The sequence below is a fragment of the Melitaea cinxia genome, chromosome Z, assembly GCF_905220565.1.
Source record: "Melitaea cinxia chromosome Z, ilMelCinx1.1, whole genome shotgun sequence".
Classification (NCBI taxonomy): Eukaryota; Metazoa; Arthropoda; class Insecta; order Lepidoptera; family Nymphalidae; genus Melitaea; species Melitaea cinxia.
The window spans coordinates 3792476-3814959 of NC_059424.1; the positions used below are offsets into that span (position 1 = coordinate 3792476).

General features: G+C 33.0%; 1 protein-coding gene across 1 annotated transcript; it reads right to left on the bottom strand.

The window, feature by feature from the left end:
* Nucleotides 1-4990: 4990 nt before the first annotated feature.
* On the bottom strand, nt 4991-22467 carry LOC123668500 (protein bric-a-brac 1-like). The gene is made up of 5 exons (XM_045602234.1): nt 22375-22467; nt 16140-16197; nt 7478-7741; nt 5773-5939; nt 4991-5479 (listed from the first exon to the last, which is right to left on the bottom strand). Exons 1-5 carry the CDS (start codon nt 22465-22467, stop codon nt 4991-4993), a joined length of 1071 nt encoding a protein of 356 aa, XP_045458190.1.
* Between the last annotated feature and the right edge of the window lie 17 nt (nt 22468-22484).

The following is a 22484-nucleotide window of genomic DNA, read 5'->3' on the forward strand; positions in this document are numbered from 1 at the left end:
TGAGAGAGATATGCTCAGATGGTTTGGCCATGTCGAGAGAATGAGTGAAGAATGATTGACGAAAAAAGTGTATAAGGCGAGTGTGAATGCAAGTGTTGGAAGGGGTAGACCTAGGCGGACGTTTCGAGACCAAATCAGGGATATCTTAAAAAAAGGCCAAGAGTACCCTAAACCGAAGAGCATGTATGAAGGGAATAATGAAAGTGGACGAAGCGAAACAAGTATGTAAGGATCGTAGCAAGTAGAAAGAAGTGGTCTCTGCCTATCCCTACGGTAAAGAGGCGTGAAGTTTTAGTTTACAAATATTAATTATTTGTTTATTAGTTATTTTGTTAGATTATATGTACAACCAATTACGTAGCTAGTTTGTTAAATAAATAAGTATTAAAAGTTATTATTAAGTATTTAAAGTTAAATTCACTAACGCGTACATATTGTACTGTTCTTTACTTTTGGTTTGAAATTAAATTCCAAGATTTCGACTTAATTGCTTTCAAATAATCAATCTTGGAGTCATAGATGCTATTTTTATTTCCTTTTTTTTTATTTTTATAGAAACAATAATTACATGACGTCAAATTATTTTTATCATATGATTGATTTATCGTAGGTATTTCAAGGACTGTTTCATAGTCTGTGATTGTATTCCGAAAAAACTGTAATTTATAGGCGTGAGCTCTCAAAAAGAAAACAAACGGTTGGAAAAGATATAGTCAAAAAGTTATTAGTAGACTTGATCATACAATTATTTCACTAAAATTAAATCATTCTTACGGGATTGTAGGGTAAAAATAAAACCACATTATTTTTATCTATTTTTATATATTCATTCAGACAACGGTACACTGTGACAATAACAAACTTAAAATGTAATTGATACACATACTACATAATAATTTATCTGATGAACTGTTACTAAATGATTTTGATTCTGTTACGTGATACTGTCAACTACACGGGTAGACATTTAGTTATATCGAAGTAATACACCAATTTTATAATTGTACTTGATAAAATACGAGTGACAGACTAATTTAGGTGCTCCACGTTCACCGCCCGATTTATATTATAGAATTTACTGGCCACATTAAACCTTTCATTGTTCCTCAACTTAAACTTAGGTGACTTTGAAATTTGAATTCAAGAAGACATGTCTATAAGACAAACTGTAGTCGTAATATCGTAAGCAATGTCTTCCATCATCAATAATAATAATTCCAGAATGATCGGGCGGCGAACACGCGAGCTATCATACGTCAATTTAATAATATCTGATCACATTTAAAACATTCATATACACGGTAATTATTTCAGGAACACAAGTTGTTGAAAAAGAAATATCTTAACAACAATAATTGTATTTAACATAAACGTCGAACGTTAATTATAGACATGATTTAACATAAAGTTACAACTAAAATCTTTACATTTTAAAAAATCTTTATCACTCCTGTGTTGTTGTAATTAATTGCAAGGAGGAAAGAAAACTAATCATTTTCGCAGTGACAGCACATTGAGTCCATATTATACACTAAATAACTAACTAATATAATGCTTGTGCATTGTTTGAATTATCATCAAAAATAAGTTTTCTTTTATAAACCTAAAATGCAAAAGTTTTTACTGGCTTCATACATGGGTATAATTCACGATGTCTTTACAAAAGTACATTTTAACATGAATACGAGACTTACTATAATTTAAAAAAAAAAAAAAAAAAAACAAATAATTTTACACATAACACTGAGAATAAAATGCAGTTATCATAGAAATATTAAAATTACACAGGAATCATAAAAATGTGTCTAGTATGATTTTGTATGTAATCTATGTAAGCTATACAAAATAAATTGAAAGACCAAAAGCGGACGATATTACTAATAAATACCTACTATTTTATAATTAAATCGATACCCACGGGAAAAGTGTCTACTTAAAACTAAACAGTCATATGTAATATAACACTTTGAAATAAAAAAAAAAGTTTTTGGTTGCTCAGCATGTAAGGAAAGTCATTACTTTGAGCCTATATATTTATAAAATAATATATGATTATTAATTAAACAGTAAAAGTGCAAATTGTATATTGCAAAACATTGTTGTTCTTGATAATAAAAAATATTAATACATGTATTTTATCACAAATGTATATAAAAAGAATATATCGGACTTGGAAAAATTGTCATGCAATGCAGCACACGGTGCGTGTCGCCAGTAATGATTTTAATAGCTAACATATAAATTAACACAGTATCGAACAAAATCGCCTCTTCAAGTGTAGGTATAATATCACTACATACAAGTAATCTTTACTTAACTATCACGAAAATAATATAGTCACTTATATTTTATGTAATCGAAATGTAGGTATAGTATAGTTTCAATCCAATACAATAAATTAATTAATGTTCGTTACCATAACTACGAAAACCAAATGTGATGTATAACCGAACATCAGTTCAAACAAATGGCACATTGCATGTATGCATTGTTTTCTGATCTTTGTTATAATATTAGTAAAGAAAATATAATAGAATTAATTTTGACGCCGAATAGTCAGCTAACGCTTGCCTGTCAGGGTAATACCACATCGGCCAAATATATAATTTTATGTATATTTTTTACTATATAATAGTCATATGTATTTAATTTTTATATAATAATTTTGAATTTTTATTAGTCTTACTTTTAATAGTTAAGCACGTTCAGTGCGGTCGAGCGGCGACGCGGCGCGCGGTGACAACCGCCCCGCGCGCCGCGCCGGCCGCCGCGGGCCGCTTCCAGCCGATCATCGCCGCACCCGTTCCAACACTTACCGTGGTCAAAAATTTGGAAGGCACTTTCTACTTTTTCAAAAATTTTAATTTACTTTTTGAACACATTAGCCTAAACTTACACAATAGAAAATATGCGTAGTAACATTTACCAAATTTACGCAATTCATCCGAAACGTATAGGCCGTTTATATAATTTTTATTTCTTTTTTAATTTTACCTATAGTTAACTTTATTTCCAAAAGGATAGCCAAAAGTTTCAACACTAGATCTGAATCGCAAATGTATTTTTAATAATTTGGTCTCATTTTATACACTAATTTCCAAACTTCAACCGAACCAGATAATCCAAATTCCAAATAAAAGTTAGATATCAAGGCCACTTGAAGACTTATTTTAAACATGCTTCTCGAGCTTGTTCTGCGACGAGACTCGCGTAGACGGAGCGCGTCACGACGAGCACGTCCGACTGCGGCGAGCACCGGACCGATCCGACGCGGCCCGGACCGGTCCCCGGCCGCGTGCGCTCCGCCTTCCCCCTCAATTGTTAAATGTGATAACGCCAACGATTGTCGCCAACAATATCTAAATTATGGTATACCCTTTGCAGCAAGAAGATTTGTATACTACATTTTTTTTTCCCGCCGAAAGTGTGAATCAAAATAACATCGTATTCAGGAGAGGTGTTAAAACAAATTTGTACATATGCACCTTAATATATGTATTCACGCCAGCAACGCTCATGGGAGCGATGTTGTGATTCTGACCGTCCGTCCGGCTCAGCGGAGCGCGACGCGCAGGCTCTGACAGAATCGCCGGCGTGAATGATGAATACTACAAATAGTTACACAGCTAATCTAAGTTAATTGAAATGTATACTCTAGCTACACAATAGGTAGGTCAGCAGACGTTCGAATAAATGACATCCAACGCTTGGCGATATCAGTGCTACTAAACCTAATGGGCAAGCCGATGTTTCTCCTAACATTAACCAATGAATCTGATATAACGATTAAATCCATTAAGATTTGCAATATTTTTAATGCGGTAACAACACTAGTTGTCTCGTCCACTTTGAGTGACGTCGTAGCAGCTCCGAGGGAGCTTACATCGAAATCGAAATAAAATACAGCGACCGTAGCCCGTAGGTACGTCGAGATAGCTCGCGATAAAGTCGAGTCGACACTAGTGATGTTGTCGTAGTCGTAATCTAACATCTACTTAGTACAGCTCGATAAACGCACGAGGAACTTTAGACACAGAAAGCTGAGCGACATCGATATAATATTAATTGAAGTCAATGCGGAGAGGTCGGTCGAGCCCCGAACATCTAATTTAGCCTAACATTTGGAACAATCACTACTGGCTAAGGATACATCTATGTTACATTTGGCGATCACTAAGTCTACCGAACGTGGTGCGAGTCGCTGGCTCGCTGCACCATTCGGCGAGCGAGGGCAGGCTCGGGGGAGGCCGCAAGCTTCACACCACTATCGTGCTATAGAGAAATTGACAACCCGACGATTAAATGAAACATACATCTATGCTTTATTTAAAGTTAACATCTATAGCTAATTTATATTTATGATTTTCTCTTACGCATACGCATGTAGGTTGCTGATTTATAATGAATAGGTATACCAAACAGTCTTTTGAATCCGGCCGAATGTTTTTAATTTTGATACCTCTACGTTCACAGATGGATCTAAAACGTTTATAAGCTTACAAGTACACGTAATTGTTTAGTCCTACCACGAGCGCGACAGCGGCAGCGAAGACGCGGCGCGCCGCGCTCCTCTTCGTACTTTAGCGAAAGTATATATACTTGAAGTATGTAATACAAAAACATACATAAACGACAATGTATACAAAAAATAATAGTAGTTCAACTAAAAATATTCCTCCATAATAATATGAAATTCGTAACTAAATAACAAGCAATTTATTGCACAGCGAGTCCATTTTAAATAATTAATTAAATATGATCAAATAATGCCGTTACAATCATTTTGATTAAATACTTCCGTGTCTTCGGCGCGAGGCGGCGCGGCGAGCTGCCCGCTGCCGCTCCGCCCCGCTCTGCGAAGAGCCCGCTCGCACGCTCCGCTTTAAAAGTAGCCGACGGAGTTGCGGTTCGGGACGAAGTAGGGGTAAGCGGGCAGCGGCGGAGGAATGCCGACCGGCGAGTGGGTCGGCACCGCGCCCGCGGCCTCGCTTCAGATGTTCTCCGCGCGGGCTTCCGCAGGAGGAGGCTCCATCTTGACCGGAAGCGGCGTCGACAGATCCTTGCCATTCTTAGCGATCGAAACCGGTGTCTTAGGCGGGCCCATGTCAGTTATCTCAGCGACGACGTCGCGCTCTCCGTAACGACTGTCCGGACGTGGCGAAGCGAACGGGCGGAAAGGATCCGCGGGCTTCGGAGGTTCCAGAGCGTGGCCAGGGGGCGGGGGCGAGCAGAGCGGCGATTCCAATCCGGCGGAGAGCGGTGACGGTAGACGAGGTGACTGAAGCGGAAGCGGTGGCAATCCGAGGTGTGGCGGATGATCGGGAGGCCGTTGAGCGGCGACCACCATGTTGCACATCTGGCGGCGCAGGCCGTGCGCCACGGCAGCCACGGCGGCGGCGGCGGCCGCATTCGGAGACACGCCGCCTTCGCGCCCGTTGCCACACGCCACCGGGTAGGGGCTCTGCACGCTCATACCGTCCTGCAACACGCATGCGCCAACATGGTTAGCTGCTTAACACTGAGCAAACATTGTTCGCAAAGTCAAATAAATAACAAATCGCAAACATATAAAATGTCACATAAAAAACACCCGTACGAAGGACGTAATCTGAATAGAGCCTAAAGTTTAATCGCTTAGCTGCTTGTAATAATCAGAAGATCGCAAAGCGCACTTGCATATCATTCAAATATATGAACAAGGGTCAATTCATTCGGGACATTCGTAGGAGGGGTTTTTGGCGTTGATTAGTTCGCACGGTTTTCAATACTGACCGTGATGGCAGGATACACCGGGAGCACTTCCTCCTTGATGTGGTGCGTCGAGTGTGGTGTATGTGAGTCTCTGAAGACTACGGCACGTATCACGCCGCGGATGTGTTCGTCAGGCCAGACTCCAAGCAGGATGCGCTGAGGTCTGCCGCGACCTTTTGGTCTCAAATCTGGAATGAGTCACAACCGTAAAGCGTGAACAGACAAAGCACAATCACAGAATCGACCAGAGTTACTTATTATGTTAAGAAAAAAAAAATATTTATTTTCATTATTGAATTATACTGCTTTTGATAATTTATGTCACAATAATTTATTATTCTCTCAAATTCTCCACGACAAAGAAAAATTTGATTTTACACTTCAAATGATTCTTTGGTAGTCTTTTAGATGTTGAAATTTAAATATTATTTTAAATAATTTCTAAATTAATAACAATATTCTTAAAAATGAAAAGGACATTGGGAGAATATAAAATTTAATATTTATTTAATAATGCTTATGCTAAATTCGCAATGGGATATACCATGGTGATTCAAGATAAAATCGCAATGGCGAGAGATCGCAAATGTATGAAAATTCGCTCTGCAGACATATTAAATAAATAAATAAAATAAAAAAACATACATAGAATAGAAACATACACTAAGATAGTTATGATATATTCATCTATTCCTAGTCACAGGTTTCTGATTTTCGCTTTAGCCGTAATGAAAGTACAAATCAATTCTCGTCGCTCGTATATTCGGTAGAGATCTTTAACAATGTTTATGATATTTACGAGTTGTATCATAAGCTAGTTAGATATCAATGTCGTAAGGAGCAGATTTCAATGTGTACTTGTATTGGAAGGTGTATACGTAACCTAATACGAAATCTGAGTTCGTAATCCAATGTAGGCATTAAAAATTCTCTGTCGTCGCTTGCTCCAATCAGAAACCGGTGGCGTTGGCTTAGCGAGTAGCAAATGAATGTTGTATTTCAGATATTCGTTCAGAAACAGTTCTACTGTTTTTTTAGATGCTCGTGTTTGAGTGGAATAGGGTAAACAAAATCCGAAAAATCACAAATCCAGGTTATTATTTTAATTTTAAATAGTCGCAGTTAAATAGTAGTAGAATAAGATTCGTGAAAGTATTTGCAATATTATTGATGCAATATTTAATTTATTATTATTACTTTTAATAAGTTATAAGTAAAATTTAAAATTTTATAGTGTTGAGTAATAGAATATATGGTAAGTGGCATTTGCAAAATTATCGCTCAGAAATTACGCGGCTGCTCGATACAAATTTGCTTACTAAAATATTGACTTCAACTGCAGCCAAACTTTAATGTTTAAATAATGTATCTAAACAAATTATTCAATTTATTGAAAATAATGTGAAAAAAAAATTTTTTTTTCGTACGGTAAACTTTAAAAGAAATTAATATAGCATCTTACGCCTCTTGGGATCAGCTGTTATAAATACATATGCAAGAAAAACTTATTTAAATTTACCGTAGTGAAACTATGTTTCTTTAATGTATATATTTGTTTTAGTACCGTCCAAAAATGAAATACCTACATCTATGTCAAGTTTCTTCTGAGAAAATATTTGAGGTTATTGAAACACCAAACGTCTAAAAGAATATATACAAATTAAAAAAAAAACCGTTACATACAACACTCATTCGCTAGCAATATAATAATACAAATACCACGTACCTGCACCGCCGTCAGCACTCGGACCCAGCATGTTATGAACTCGGTTAGCGTAGAGAACGAAGGTCGGGTATGGTATGTCGTATTTCCTTGCAGCTTGAGAGAGGGACAGCCCCTCCTTCAGAACGGAGAATATAGCTTCGGCCATGGTTTCAGGGCGCCAGGACTTGAGAGGTCCGCGCTCGCGGAATCGCAGGTTGTGAACGAGGCTCTGATTCGTGTTCCAGCACTTCTGCCACATCGACTGCAGCTGGTACTGGTAGCTATCTGCTGGAAATGAAAAGGTCTTTGTTATAATAGTTGAAATTGTTTCGCATTTTATTTATAACGGTGTCATTTTATGATTGTTAATATACTGAAAAGACAAATCAATCCCTATTCTACGTAATATTGGGGAACGCGTTATCATCCGAATGAATAATTATTTTAAAAAAACGAAGTTTTTTATTTAAGATTTAGTTATTCCACTTTATTATTATTTCTGTCTATTTATTTATTTCAAAATGACAGGATTATTTATATAATACAAACTAGCGACCTATCAGAGCTCCTCTACTATATTATGCATGTATTATACATATAAACCTTCCTCTGGAATCACTCTATTTACTGAAGAAAACAGCATCAAAATCCGTTGAGTAGCTTTAAAGATCTAAGCATACAGACAGCGGGAAGCGACTCTGTTTTATAATATGTAATGATGTGCAATAGCTATCATAGGTACTATTGGATGTAACATAAAATAAGTCAATTAACTGTCTAAATTCTTATACTACAACACACATTAAAACAATAATTAATATAAAATACAAATGCATGAAAAATATAACGAAACCTACATACTGACCTCCATAGTCATCTGTAAATAATGAGGTTAATAGTTAAAGTACTAAAAGAAACTACATAATTCAATCAGAATATTGTATTTTTGTAGATATTATTAAAAAAGAACGAACGAACATTATAATGGACCAATTCGAAAAACTTATATTCGTGAACAATTATATAATAATAAGAATTAAGATTAAAAAAAAAACAAAAACAATAATTATATTTCAAAGTTGATACATTCTAGGAATCGATACTAGGAAGATTTTTAAATGGAACCATTTTATCAGGCTTTTCTATATTTAAAGTTCACGTAACAATTTTCATAAATCAATCAAAAATGTACACGATGTCTCAACCAAAATTCAAATCAAACCAATCACACGAGACGCTCTATGATTCTATGAGCTTGTCGGGTATATTAGAGATTATATAACAACTTAATAAAAACTTAGTCATTGAGAAATTTTAAGAAAATCTAGCTGTGAAAAGTACCAGAAATAAGCCATAGATGCAGTCAATCAAAACTACTAAGCTGATTTTATTTTTTTGTAGTACAATAACTATTAGTACGAAAATATTTTTACATTGGTAGTTAAGCGAACAACTTTTCTGTATATCTTAACTTTTTAGATTACCTTATAATATTAAGTAAGACTGCAAAATATGATTAATTCGGCATTAGGTATGTAGTGTATATTATATTATTTTTAAAGTCCTTATAACTTTTATTCTTTAACGAGCTACAAATTTGTTATAATCTTCTTAAAGAAAATCTCAAATATAGTTTGTACTTATTTTAAATAATTAACTGATTCTTGACGTGATAAAAACTAATTAACATTTTTTTATTTATTTTATCTGTAAAAATGTTTTTAACCTAATTAGCAATCAACAAAGACACTGAAATGGTATAATTATATAAAATAACATTTAATGTAGTTGCAATCAAGTTGAATTCGCACTTAAATTAACTGTCTAGTCTTGTCGCTAAACAGCACTTCTGCAATAATCGTAATGATATTTAACTTTGTAATAAACAGACATAGTTCAGAAACACTTTACTAACACCCCTTATGCCCTTTTTATATAAAAAAAAACTACTTTTACGTTACTAAGTACCACGACTATTCATTGCATATCTTAGGAAATACTTATATCATAGAGTATTCAATATCGCCTTATTATAAAAACGGCCTAAGCGTCAATAAGTCGGTATAAGTCAGTCACCGAATGCTATTTTATTGAATGTCATTCACGTCACTCTGAGAACAAGGCAGTTTATTTACAAGACTAGACTGTCAATTGAGAGACGAATTAAGTTAGCAGCTTGCGACACAGCACGTACATTAATTAAATGATAACTATCTACGATATACAATCGCGTTTTAAATACATATTCATTAGACGTGAAAAAAATGTATTCCTAACGAAATAAATGAAACAAAAATAACATTCCTTTGACAAATTACATTTCTTAATGTGTCAATTATAGTATTTAAAAAAAAAAAAATAATAGAAACAAAAATATTAATAGCAATCCCTTAGTAGGTATATTGAAAAGTATCAACACGTGTCTAATTTTTTATGGCATTTTGTAATATATATCTGAAACTTTACATGTATACATATATAATTATAATTACGATTCAATTCGGCCTATGAGAAATTAGTTCGTCATATCAAAACATAAATATAATTCGTTCTACAAAATAAATTAAATTTGAAACGTCTGATGGTATAATATTATTTTTAATTAAAAATAATGAGCTGTAACGACTTTTGCAAAAAAATATATCGATAAATTATATGGACGTTTGTAAATATATAAATATATATATATATATCGACGTTTCTAAATAATAAAATAAAAATAAGCGAAAGTTAATCGAAATCCGCCAGTTGTTTTGCATATAATTAATCGTATACAAAGAAAGTAACTGTTGTCTGTACTTTAATAATATAATTACGTATATAATTAAGCACTTCGATGCAGGCAGACCGTTGTGGTAAAAATGTATATTTTATATGTATATGTTATTATTATAAACACCTGGAACCTTGTTTTCAATTAACATTAAGTATATAAATTTTGCAATTAAGTTAAATTGATGACGCAAATTAGTAGTGCCATTTTTGAACGTGACACTAAAAGTGAATTTTTATGTGAAGTGGAATCAGAGGTTAGTCTTACTATACTTATGTAGTCTGTACCGTTACAAGTAATACAAGACTTTGACAAGAAAAATGACATTATACCCCGTCCAACCGTTTATTTTCTTTTTGACAGCTCACGCCTATTAATTACAGTTTTTTTTTTGGAATAATGTACTATAAAATTCTACAGTAATGTCATACTTTACTGACGGGTAGTGATTAGTATTGAAGTGCCCTGTGCATAACAAACAACCACAGACTATCAAATAGTTCTTGAAATACAAAATAAATCAATCATATGATAAAAATAAGTTGACGTTATGTAATTATTGTTTTTATAAATTGAATAAAAAAGGAAATAAAAATAGTATCTATGACTCCAAGATTGATTATTTGCAAGGAATTAAGTCGAAATTTTGTAATTTAATTTCAAACCAAAAGAAAAGAACAATCGCTCTGTTCATTCATCAATTAATTTTTTGACGGTTGCCTTAAAATGTAACTATGCACGCGTTAGTGAAATTTAAATTTAAAACGCGTGGATAATAAAGTCTAAACCAAGTTTATATTAAGAGTTATGAGAGAAATATACACGGAAAATCACATACCTACCTATTTATTTATTTAACAAACTAGGTAAAAAATATTTCTTTAAATCGATTAGAAATTCTTCTTAAAATAACTTCGATTATTATTTCAAATCGAATTGGTAACGTGTGAGTTACTAATTTAAAATTTTCTTAAACTGTCAAAAAGAAAATAAAGGAATGGACGGAGTATAACAAATTAAGTATTGCTTAAGTCAATGTTTTTGAATTTTAACTATTTATTATTTTGCAATAATAACTACAGAAAGAGGAATAAGCCAAAAAATAAAGCCAAAACATAAAAGTATCACGTGCAAAATTTATTACTCATATCTTAACACTAAGCTAATGAAATTAACACAATACATATTATTATATGTTTTTTCAAAGCACAACAATTAGTATAAGTCATAGTAAAAATATGATTTCGTTAAATTAATTTTATCTTAATTAAAAATCGTATCATCCCGCTTCTAGCGGTAACATATTTCAATATTTTAATTGTAGTGCGTCTGCACACGGAATTGCCTTCATTGGCCACTCGAATTATGTACGCAATTACAGACGGTATTTGATTTTATCTCCGAATTAAATTGCACACGTTTTGATTACGATTGCTAACATTTTATTTTTAAGGATATTTGTGCATTTTACTTTCGCACCTTGATTTATTATGTATTAAATTATTCATGAATACTTTTTAACTGAAGGGTTTTTAATGTGTTACGCCGCTTTAGTAATCAATACGATGCGATGCGAAGCGATGCGACTTGTTGCGTCAAAATACGGCAAATGCTTTAACTGACTTGGATTATATTAACGGAACTTTAAGTCACCTTTGTAATTCAGCTAGGATTACAAAATAAGTACTTAATATAGGTCAAATTTTAAATACCATTTATTTTGTAAATAATCTAATTATTATTAAGTGTTCTGGTATTAATGCTTCGACTTACAGAAGGTACGCAAAACCACAAATGTCAAAAAATCTGTCAAGAACCGAAATTAAACGCGGTTGATATAGCGAACGCATTACGTTAAGAAGTCAATGTACCATGTTAATTGGATTAGTCACTTTAAATTTTATTCAATATATAATTAAGTTTAACTGAATATTATTTTTTTTATAATTTTTCTACCATATTGTTTAATCAATTACTATATGAATAAAATATTTCCAAACAAATGTGATATTAATTATTATAACATGTTATGACATTAATATTATAAATATTGTTTTATTGAGAAATACAGTGAACTGAAATATTTAGGCTTGTTACTCCATGCAAAAAAAATATGCTTTTGTTGTAATTATTTAATAGCACAACACATCTTTCATATTGCACAATGAAATTTTAGTTTTAGTTTCGGACAACGTGAATGGTTATTACTATTGGTCCTCAATTGACAGACAGGCATTGCATCGGCAACGTTTATCTTACTAACGAACTAGAGTAACACGAGATAGTTCGAGAATGATGCCGCCTTCAAGTTCCTAAAATTAATATTTAGTATCTAACAAGTACATTGAGTGATCACACTTGATATGAAATAGTCGTACGTACATATCTTAGGTATATTCGGAATGGATGTATATCATCCATTCCGAATATACCTAAGATATTTGGACTATTTTGGAGCTTTCCAGCGTATTATGAAAATGCTTGTAGTTTGAATGGAAATAATATTTTTTAGATAGGGATAATAATTACATATCGCTATGAAATATATGAAATAAACTAAACGACCTATCCTAACACCTAGAGATCGTTACTAAGCGATAGGACCGCCTTTGTGTATTACTAACTCTATGTTTTATGTAAATATCTTCTGAGTAGTGTGCAATAAACTATATTCTATCGATCGATATCTAACACCTACCAAATATACAGACAAATTTCATAAAAATCGGTCGAGCCGTTTCAGAAAAGTGCGACCACAACACCATGGCACGAAATTTTTTTAATTAGATTATGGTTAGATAATTGTGTCAGTTGGAATAAGACATACCAATGTGAGCACTGAATTTGCACGATGAATTTCTGTGACGTACAATACAAATTCGCTTAATAATGAGTGTTGCTTGTTGATGCGCTAGTCGGAAGTGAATTGGCAAAATTTGGTTAAGCACATAGTTTTAATATTCTGTGAACACTATAAAGTATTTTAAAGCATTGATCGACTATGCTCCGTTTTTTTTTTTTTTTTTTTTTCGAGTTATTATAGGAAATTCAGCATCAGATGCCGAAGTTTTAAGCCATGCGAAATAAAATTGTATTATTCAACTGTGTATGTTTATTGTTGTTATCAGTTGAACAAATTTTATTAAGACTAGTTTTAACGTAATTATTTATTATTAAACCGGTCTTGAAAAATGACATATAGCTTGTGTTCCTTTCTGTAAAGTCCATATTTATATTGAAGATATTTTTATTTTTGCATAATAATTTTATGTCTTTCGTTATTATTATTTAAGGCAAATGAAAATAGAATAGGAAAATAGAAAGTTCTAGAAGAAAGAGATTATTATATATTATTATAATATTATTGTAGTTATCAATAAAAATATATTCTTTGTTTTTTTTTTTAGTAATTGTCGTTTGTAAAAATCGTTACAGCCCAAATGTCGCTTTAAGGGTCGCCTTCCGTTCGAAGAACTATTATTGTACAGGTGGCCCCGTATGTCTCATCCCCAGTCACTTTGTTTTTCGAGAAAATGCTTTCATATTTTAAACCTTAATCCAATGACGAAAGGGGCACCTAAATGGTACTTACGACATTTTATTATTTGTGCGATACAATGTGCTACAATGACGGTCGAGTTTAATTTGTTTTGATAGTTGCTTCAAAGACCTAAAGTTTATAAAACGGTCAGAAATAAAATGTCATACAAAAATATGTACATAAATACCTATAACATCTCGTTACGTTTCTAAATTTTTAGTGCCATTAAAACTATTTCAGTTATTTTAATATCAATAATTTGAGAAGAAATTTCCAGTTCTTGTGAATAACATTAACATACATATCTAGGACATATTAGTAACGTAAGTACTTATAACTAAAAATAATGTATAATTCAAAATATTTATAAAATAAAACTAAATGTGCTCATTAAATGTCTGCAAACAATGTATATAAGGCACAAGTAACTTACCTAATTTGATCATTTTTCAACTAACAATAACATTTTAATATTAATCAGTCAATTTGATATTTTATTACATTTCAACGCATAATTAAGTACACAGTCTTAACTAATGATATGATTAACAGACTACAGTTGAACCTAAAGTTGGAGGAGAGGGCTAGTTTGGAATTTTTGCACATCAATAGTAAGCCGTAAGTATTTATATATTTAACTCTTAATACATTATTTTTATTAATTGTAACTGTAGCGACCACTGCCTTGTACATTTTGTAAGGATTTCAAGTAAATCAAATATGGGTTAAAATAAACATAGTCATATATTCCTGTAACATTTCACGTGGTTAACAAAAAAAAAAAAAAAAAATAATAATAATTTCCTTGTAGATTAGACAAAAAGCAATCCTTGAAAAGCGAGTATATATTACGATAATGTGCTATTACAAAATATTTGTGTGGCGTTTTAGGTAGTTTTTTTTTTGCAATAAAAAAAGTAGAAGTACCAATAAAATAACGAAACGAACTGTTTTAACTTAAAGAATATTATATTTTTTGTTCAGAGATAATGACGTAAATCTGTAAAATAACGTAATATGAAAAAATTTGTATTTTGATCATTTACTTGAAATAAAATTTAGTTATTAACTTTATTTCATAACCATTTTTCAACAATATTTTAAGCCACATTTCAATGATATAATGTTGTCCTTTAACGTCGATCAAGATTCGTCATCAGTTTGTTGTTCAGTTTTCACTTTAGAAATTTTTAATTTGGAAGTTCCTTCGTAATAGAGAGACACTATCGAATGCTTCTTACAGAAAGCCCACCACCATCTGAACCCTGTGAGACCTATGAACGCGAAATTGGGGTCTCTGCTTCGTCTCAATTTTTCAACGTAAGCCAGGACCTCCACTAGTGATTTTTTTGTTCGACGGTTGTATGGTGACACACTCGTTTCACAACAAAAGTCTAGCACAGCCCTCTCCTCGCTACTAAGTAGCCCCGCTTCGTCTAACACAGCCATTCGTTTAGATTTTCCTAATATATTATCGTATAATGTCCCTTTAGGTATTCCGTAATGCGTTGCGGCCTGTGTGAATCTCATTCGCTGCGTGACGACGGCCTGTATCGCTTCTTGGAGCTGACTCTGCGTCCACGTGGGGGCTTTCAGCTTCAGTGTATGACCGTGGAATTCTGATTGACAGATAAAAGCAAGAACGCCACGTATAAAAACACTATCCATAATCCGTATCATTGGCAATATTATTTAGTAACATTCGATTTGTATGTTAAATTTTTAATAATAATAAAAGAAACTAAATAATTAAATTTGTTGAGATGCTTGTCCAGCAACATAGTCTTGTATAATACAAAATGATCTTGTAATAAAACAAGAATATGATTATTATTTTTTTACAATAGTAAGCGATGAAATTGCAGCATGTATTAGCTAGATTACTATCCGGAATAGTATCATTCTAAACAATAAAGAATTGACGCGGTAAATAATGGGAGCCATCTTTTTGTATTATAATAACATCATATATGACTCCCAGTCATAGTTTTCCTAGACAGAATTTTCTCACGCCACCGACGGTACTTTTGTTACTTGTATGTGAGTAATGTTACCACATTATTTATACGGATTATGATAATGCAATAGAATAGAAAAATATTACAAAGTGCTACGTGCAAAATAATATGTTATTGGTCACGCAATCGACGTTATACAACTTAGTAAGCCTGTAACATTTTATATAAGACTTGTGAAATAATTTAATATCAATTATTATATTGTAACAGTCCATGTTATATACACGTTTATAATAAATGTAATAGTACGTTTAAAATCGATTGCGAAACCATTAATGAAATGACTAGTAAAAATAAAAAGTGCATAGCAAACAGAATGTCTGCAAGATAATATCGGAATATTTAACTGACCTGCAATCGAAGATGTGGAGGCACCGAGCCATGCATGAGAGTTCTCAAGCAATTTAGCCTGTGGACAAAGAAAGATAAATTATAATCAACAGTTTATACAATACTTACGTAAGTTGTGTTATATATAGTTTAAGTTTATAAACGCTTGACACTCAACGGCCCCCTTTTACTTATAAACGTATGTAGGTATTAACTGTTATAATAAAGAGATAGTTATTCACTGTGTCTATATGTACATATCAGGTCATATATATGCCTGATTATAGGCCTCTTAACTAGTGAATGAGAAGGGCAAGTATCAAGGCGGGAGAAAACATGAATTGCATTAGTTGAATTTTATTTTAGTTTTTTTTTATAGCAACACCGGTCATAATAAAAAGAACTATTTAGTTCACAATTTAAAAGTTTGTAATATCAAACGTGAAAAAAAATAAATTTGTCAGTCGTCGCAAATGTCGAGAGCAAATGCGCAAGCTTTTTGTAATTTTGAGGTAAACATTTAAATTCCGCTGATGAAGGTAACCGCAGAGCATTTTTAAATATGTCCATATTGTCATTTTTGTAGGACTGACGCGACGTGTCAGTGACGGTGCCGACTCGTTACCGGAAACAGAATCTTGCGTACAATTATGAGAATTGTTTTCATATTTTATTTTATTTATTATGACACAACAGAGTAAAAATATAATTCCACAGACTAAACATACAGGACAATTGAGTTCAAAACTATACTCCAAACAAGATGTCTCTTAATTTAAACCATACATGTGTTCCTTGACTTTAAAGATTATAATACGACACGATAGACGATTCAGCCTATAACATCAGAAAGAGGTCTGAAAAAGTCGCCACCACGCTGCTCCACTGCGTGCTCTCGAATAAGATTATAATATAATTATTAAGTAATAATATGTTTCATTAATAGATAAAAAATGTTACACTATATATGGCTGTATACAAATGCTTTTAGAATGGGTTAAAATAATGAAAATAAACTATAGCAGATTGAAACAATATTAAACTCTGAGTATATATCTCTCGTAAATGGCCTTGATTGGATAACAACAAGTTTGTTATTATGACTGACCAAAATCTGACCCCCCCTCCCATTAAGATTTGATATCAATCAGGAACACGACAATATGGGTCAAATACTGAGCAGAAATGCCATTTAAAATATAGGTATGTCGCTAGTGTACAAGTATAGAACGACAGTTAACATACTGATCTCAACTCTGGGGCCTCGTGACCATCTGATTGTCTTAAAGGTCAAAGTCAAAATCAAGTCTTATAGGGCAAAGGCTACGCAAAGGTCATTTTATAAAGTAGAAGGGCTCGATTTTAAACTACAACAACTACAGTTTGCTGCTCCACTGCGTCTGCGGTTGGTGAATTTTTATATCAATTTGGGGTGATATTTCAAGTACATCATCATCATCATTTCAGCCTTTCACAGTCCACTGCTGGACATAGGCCTCCACAAGTTCACGCCATTTTTGGCGTGCACTAAAGCTCATCCGTTTTGCCCATAGTCACCACGCTGGGCAGGCGGGTTGGTGACCGTACTTTCAAGTACGAAATACTTGGAATTAGAAACAGCTCAAAGGTATAGAAGTTAATTTCTTGACAGAAATAATTTCCTATCTCAGAACTCCACAAATTTAGTAAGGCCTTGTCACAATGTGTGTGACGAATCTCTTCGACAACAGAATGATGAAGGACTTGACGATGAAATATAATGACGTGCCAAAAATGTAAGTTTTAGTCTTTTTCTGTGAGTATCCTTTAATAAAAAACAACTTTTTGCAGATAATAGTATAGTAGTTAAGCTTTCTATGTAAAAAAGTTATGTATAGATGGTTAAAACACTAAATTACAACAAAAAAAAAAAGTTATTGTAGACATGACAACCTTTTTAACATGATTTATTAGATTACCACCTTGAACTAATTGCCCTGTACATAGAGAAACGAGAACTCTTGGACAAGTTAATTTGATAAAATAGTTAAAAGGAGCTTCCTTGGTGAACGTATTCATGTTTAGAAGCAATTGTAATTGTTTACTTAATAAGAGAATGTTGTTAGGTAAATTACAAAGCAAACCCCGTGGCTACCGAGAAATAACCGTATGCTTCTGGCAATACGACTCTGACAGAGGCAATATCGTTTATATTTCCATAATTCAGTACATGCCGCGGTATTAGATATTATATTTAGGTGTAAATTGTTTGCCCTCGCGTACCTAATAATATTATGGGCAAGTCGCTCGCGCGGCGCGTTCATAAATCTATTTTATCGTACGCGAGCAATAAATTTTATTTTGGGATCTTTAATTCTTTGTTATTGAATTGGATTTTAGTGTTTTATTCGGGTAAACAAACAATACATCGGAACGTTTCAACCGGTACTTCGGGCACGTGCGCGCCATCGGCATCGCCTCGCCGCGCGGTCCGACGTCCCGCGTCAACTTAATACAATCCTTTATTTGTAGAATCTATTGTTGCTCATTTACAGCTGCCTATTACAAGGCGCTTTTGTCTGCATTCACAATTAAAACTTCGATAATGTTTAGTTGTAGCGACGCACAAAGAATGCCGCTCTTTGCGAAGGCGATTTACTGTTTCAATGTAAATAAACCCGACGGAACGATAGGCGGGAATACAGTAGCATTAGATAAAATGTCCGATCGTAAACTTCCTGTTCGAGATCGGGAGGTATAAATTAATGAATCGATCTTTTCATCTCGCCGTTACAATGGCTCTTAGACGCTGGTCTGTGGAATGTCTATAAAAAAGTAGCACCTAACAGAAATATGACCCAAAGACACCACGTAATGTTCTAACTTATTAATTATATTTACTAAGTAGGTCTTAGTCTTTCACGATTTTTTATTTGTCTTAAAGATTATTTAGAACATCTGGCAGAAGATATGTTATGCCATGCTGCATTTAAACTGCGAAACCATTTCAGAAACTGTAGTGCCATTTTTTGTGCATAATAAAATCCACTCCATTACACCTGGGTTTTCATAAATCTATTTGATAAAAAGTAAACCACACAAAAACAAAAGAAAAAATCCAGTGTACATATCCACGTGACAAATTCACCGAAACAAAATTGCATAAACGAATGAATCAAGATGAGACTCATATTTGCATGAGGCATTTAATTCTGAATATATTTTACGTATACATGTTTGTTTACAAGTGATATTGTGTCTCCTTTAATAAATAATACATGTGAAATTTGTAATAAGGCAGAGGTTAAGAATTTAACTTGTATATCGGCTCAGTGAAGTAATACAATACCGTCCAATGAGTTTAGTTCGATATTTAAAAAAGTTAAAAATTATTGGCTGACAAATTAATTTCGTTTGTCTTTTACATAATTTATAAGTAAATTTAGTTTACACTTGCTTATTTATATAATGTATGCTGAGGTGGTTCAGATTTACTACTTTGCTTTTTTTTGAGTTTAGGCTATAAGATAGCACGAGATGTCTTATACAGGGAAAAACTAAGCACAAACATCAATGATCTGAAGACCAATTAAAGCATTTGAATTATTAATTTGATCAATCATATATTTCGCTATTGATTGTTAAATTTATTTGATAAATAAAAACAAGTTATTATATTACAATCAAATATAATGTGTAACATTTAGAAATGACACATTAAATAAACATTTATTTATAATTAGTTTTGTAACAACTCGGTTATAGGCTTTAATAATTTCTAAGTCCGGGTCGTTAAGGTTTAGTTTGATAACAAAACGGTAACGGTACGGATGGTCCTTTGTTGAAATACCTTTACACGTTTTTGAACTTTAACATGGTTACAATAAGGTTTTAAATAGTATAGCGAAATTACCGCATGTGTCATCGACGTTTATTTCTAATAGTGCATTTCTATTTCGTGATTATAATTGTTCGATGTGACTTGTATTTTAATTACATGTCACATTTCTCGAATAAATATACTAAATTCGTGTATAATTTAAACAAACAATATAATTTATAATGTATTGTTTCAGTGTGAACTCCGGTAACGATATTTTATAATTGATAAATTTGCTTTGTTTGATTGTTCAAGTTAATTTTATTTATCTTTTTATAGAAAGGAAACTTGATAGTCTTAGCATATTCAAATAGTCTAAATCATAGCAAATATTGTTATAATATTGGTAAAATAACATTTGATTATTATATTTTATTTATGTTTTTTTTACTTATTAAATATTATATGTATAAGTATGGTACATTGGTGGTATTATTTAATTTCTGTTAATTTAAGTAACTTACACTAAAGTACCATCCTTTAATTTTAAAATCGAATACTTAATAGAAAGTGATAACAAGTAACAAGTACTTGTACAATTAATTGTATTAATATACTAGTACGTTAATTAATTTCATGTTAGGTACATGAATACCTCCGATACTTCTGATAATACTTCGTCGATTGTTATGAGATGTCATAAAAAATGTTTACGACCCGTGGACTTACTTTTGATAGAAGTAGAATATATTGTTGACTTATATTGTATCCAAAATGTATATTATATAGTAAAATAAGCAGGTAATCTAAAAGAATTATGTTTTATTATGTTAGTATAAAATAAATAAAATGATAAAGTTGATAATGTCTTCGTGAAATAAAAGAAAAATGATTATTTTAATTGTCGCACATATGAAACAAAAATAATATTTTAATCGGTTTGCATAAGGCCGGCGCCAGCACCCCACCACCCACATTTATAGGGCCTAACTTCTAAATGATACTCCCCATATAATAATGGTTTCAACGACCTCTGCAAAGCAATCGACGAACGCCGTACATATAATCAAAATGTGAAAACATAGTTAAATGAGCGTTTATCGTTTCATTTTAAATCGAAATAAGATATTCCATCGACATTCGAGTTTATTTTTTTAAACGTTTCATAAATTACCAAGTTTGATTTAAGAACATATATTTAACAAATTGACTGTTTTCAAATTGCTCTAATTACACTTAATTTTTTTATTTATTTCGATGAAATCATAGAAGTAATAATAAAATATATTAGAAGAAAATAAGTGATAATGTATTTTTCTGACCGACGAGATTTATAAACACGACCGAGATTGATCGTAGAGACCCTTAACACGGTGTTATAAAATGAAGACGAACAGTCGAGGAACACTGAGAAGTGAATAACTTCCCCGTCTCGAATGAGTGTAATAGGCCGCTTATTACTTTATCCTATTTCAGCGCTCATCGCTACCGGTCCATGCGAAACTTACCGACTAAGAAACGCCGTAATAAACTTCCGTATTACGAAAATTATCCACGCATGTAATAAACGAATTATTCGCGAGTACATTACACTACGATATTACGAAATTACCGCGTAAATAGATTATGAATATATCGAAATTGTTACGTTTTTATTTGCGGTTAAAATGTGAACATCACAGATGACAAACCGTAGAGTTAAAATGGAATATAACCCCGTGACAGATAGCAAGCAGACTCATCGAAGCGAAGTCGTTAATGAATAAAAAGCAACTGAACAGTGAATAGTTATTTAACACGTTCCTTCCATTTCAATAAATCGCACGAGTATTTCAAGAGTCCCGCCGAGCCACCGCAGCCGCACAGACAAGTGTTAAAGTAGTACCTATAAAAAAACAGACTGGTATTATTATCGATTTCAATTTGTTGAGACACTTAAACCATTTCCACGTTACGGGTGATTCGTTTTTGTTACGAGATGGTGAAGAATGGGGAGGCTAGGAGCCACTGCGAAGGATAAAACTAATCACACATCCTCTCGACGGAGGCGGGACGCGGTCACAGAGCCGGCGGACGAGGGTAAAAAGAAAATACAAATATACGAGTAGTTAGCGTTTTTATTCTTTACGTAAAATATTAGTCCTACTACTATGTTTGTTACTCTTTCACGTTCAAACTACTGGACCGATTTTAATAAAACTTGGTAAGTACGTTAATAGTTGAAACTCTACAATATATAGACTACTTTTTATCCCAATAATCCCATGAGATCGTGGGTGAGACCGCGTGGACCAGCTAGTTTCTAATAATATTTGCGTAAAATAATTTGCAACTTTTTATCACTATATGAATACTTTACTTAAGAAATAATAACTAATAGTATAAGTAGGAGTATAATATTATTTTTAGTAAGCGTATTGTAGAAATAGAACAAGTTAATCCTCAGCTAGACTGAACGAGAGAGTCGCTCTCGAGGCGCGACGCTGTGGGCGCGTCCGCTGCCGCCCACAGCGTGACCGCTCGTCGCCGCACCGCTTCTGCATTATCCATTTCCACATTACTGTCTT

Excerpts from the sequence above, each read along its gene's own strand:
- LOC123668500 (XM_045602234.1), bottom strand. The coding sequence starts at position 22,467 with ATGGATAATGCAGAAGCGGTGCGGCGACGAGCGGTCACGCTGTGGGCG. Across the intron at positions 16,198-22,374 it reads GCCTCGAGAGCGACTCTCTC|GCTAAATTGCTTGAGAACTC; the intron begins GTTCAGTCTAGC and ends CTTTGTCCACAG. Across the intron at positions 5,480-5,772 it reads CGGTGTATCCTGCCATCACG|GACGGTATGAGCGTGCAGAG; the intron begins GTCAGTATTGAA and ends TGCGTGTTGCAG.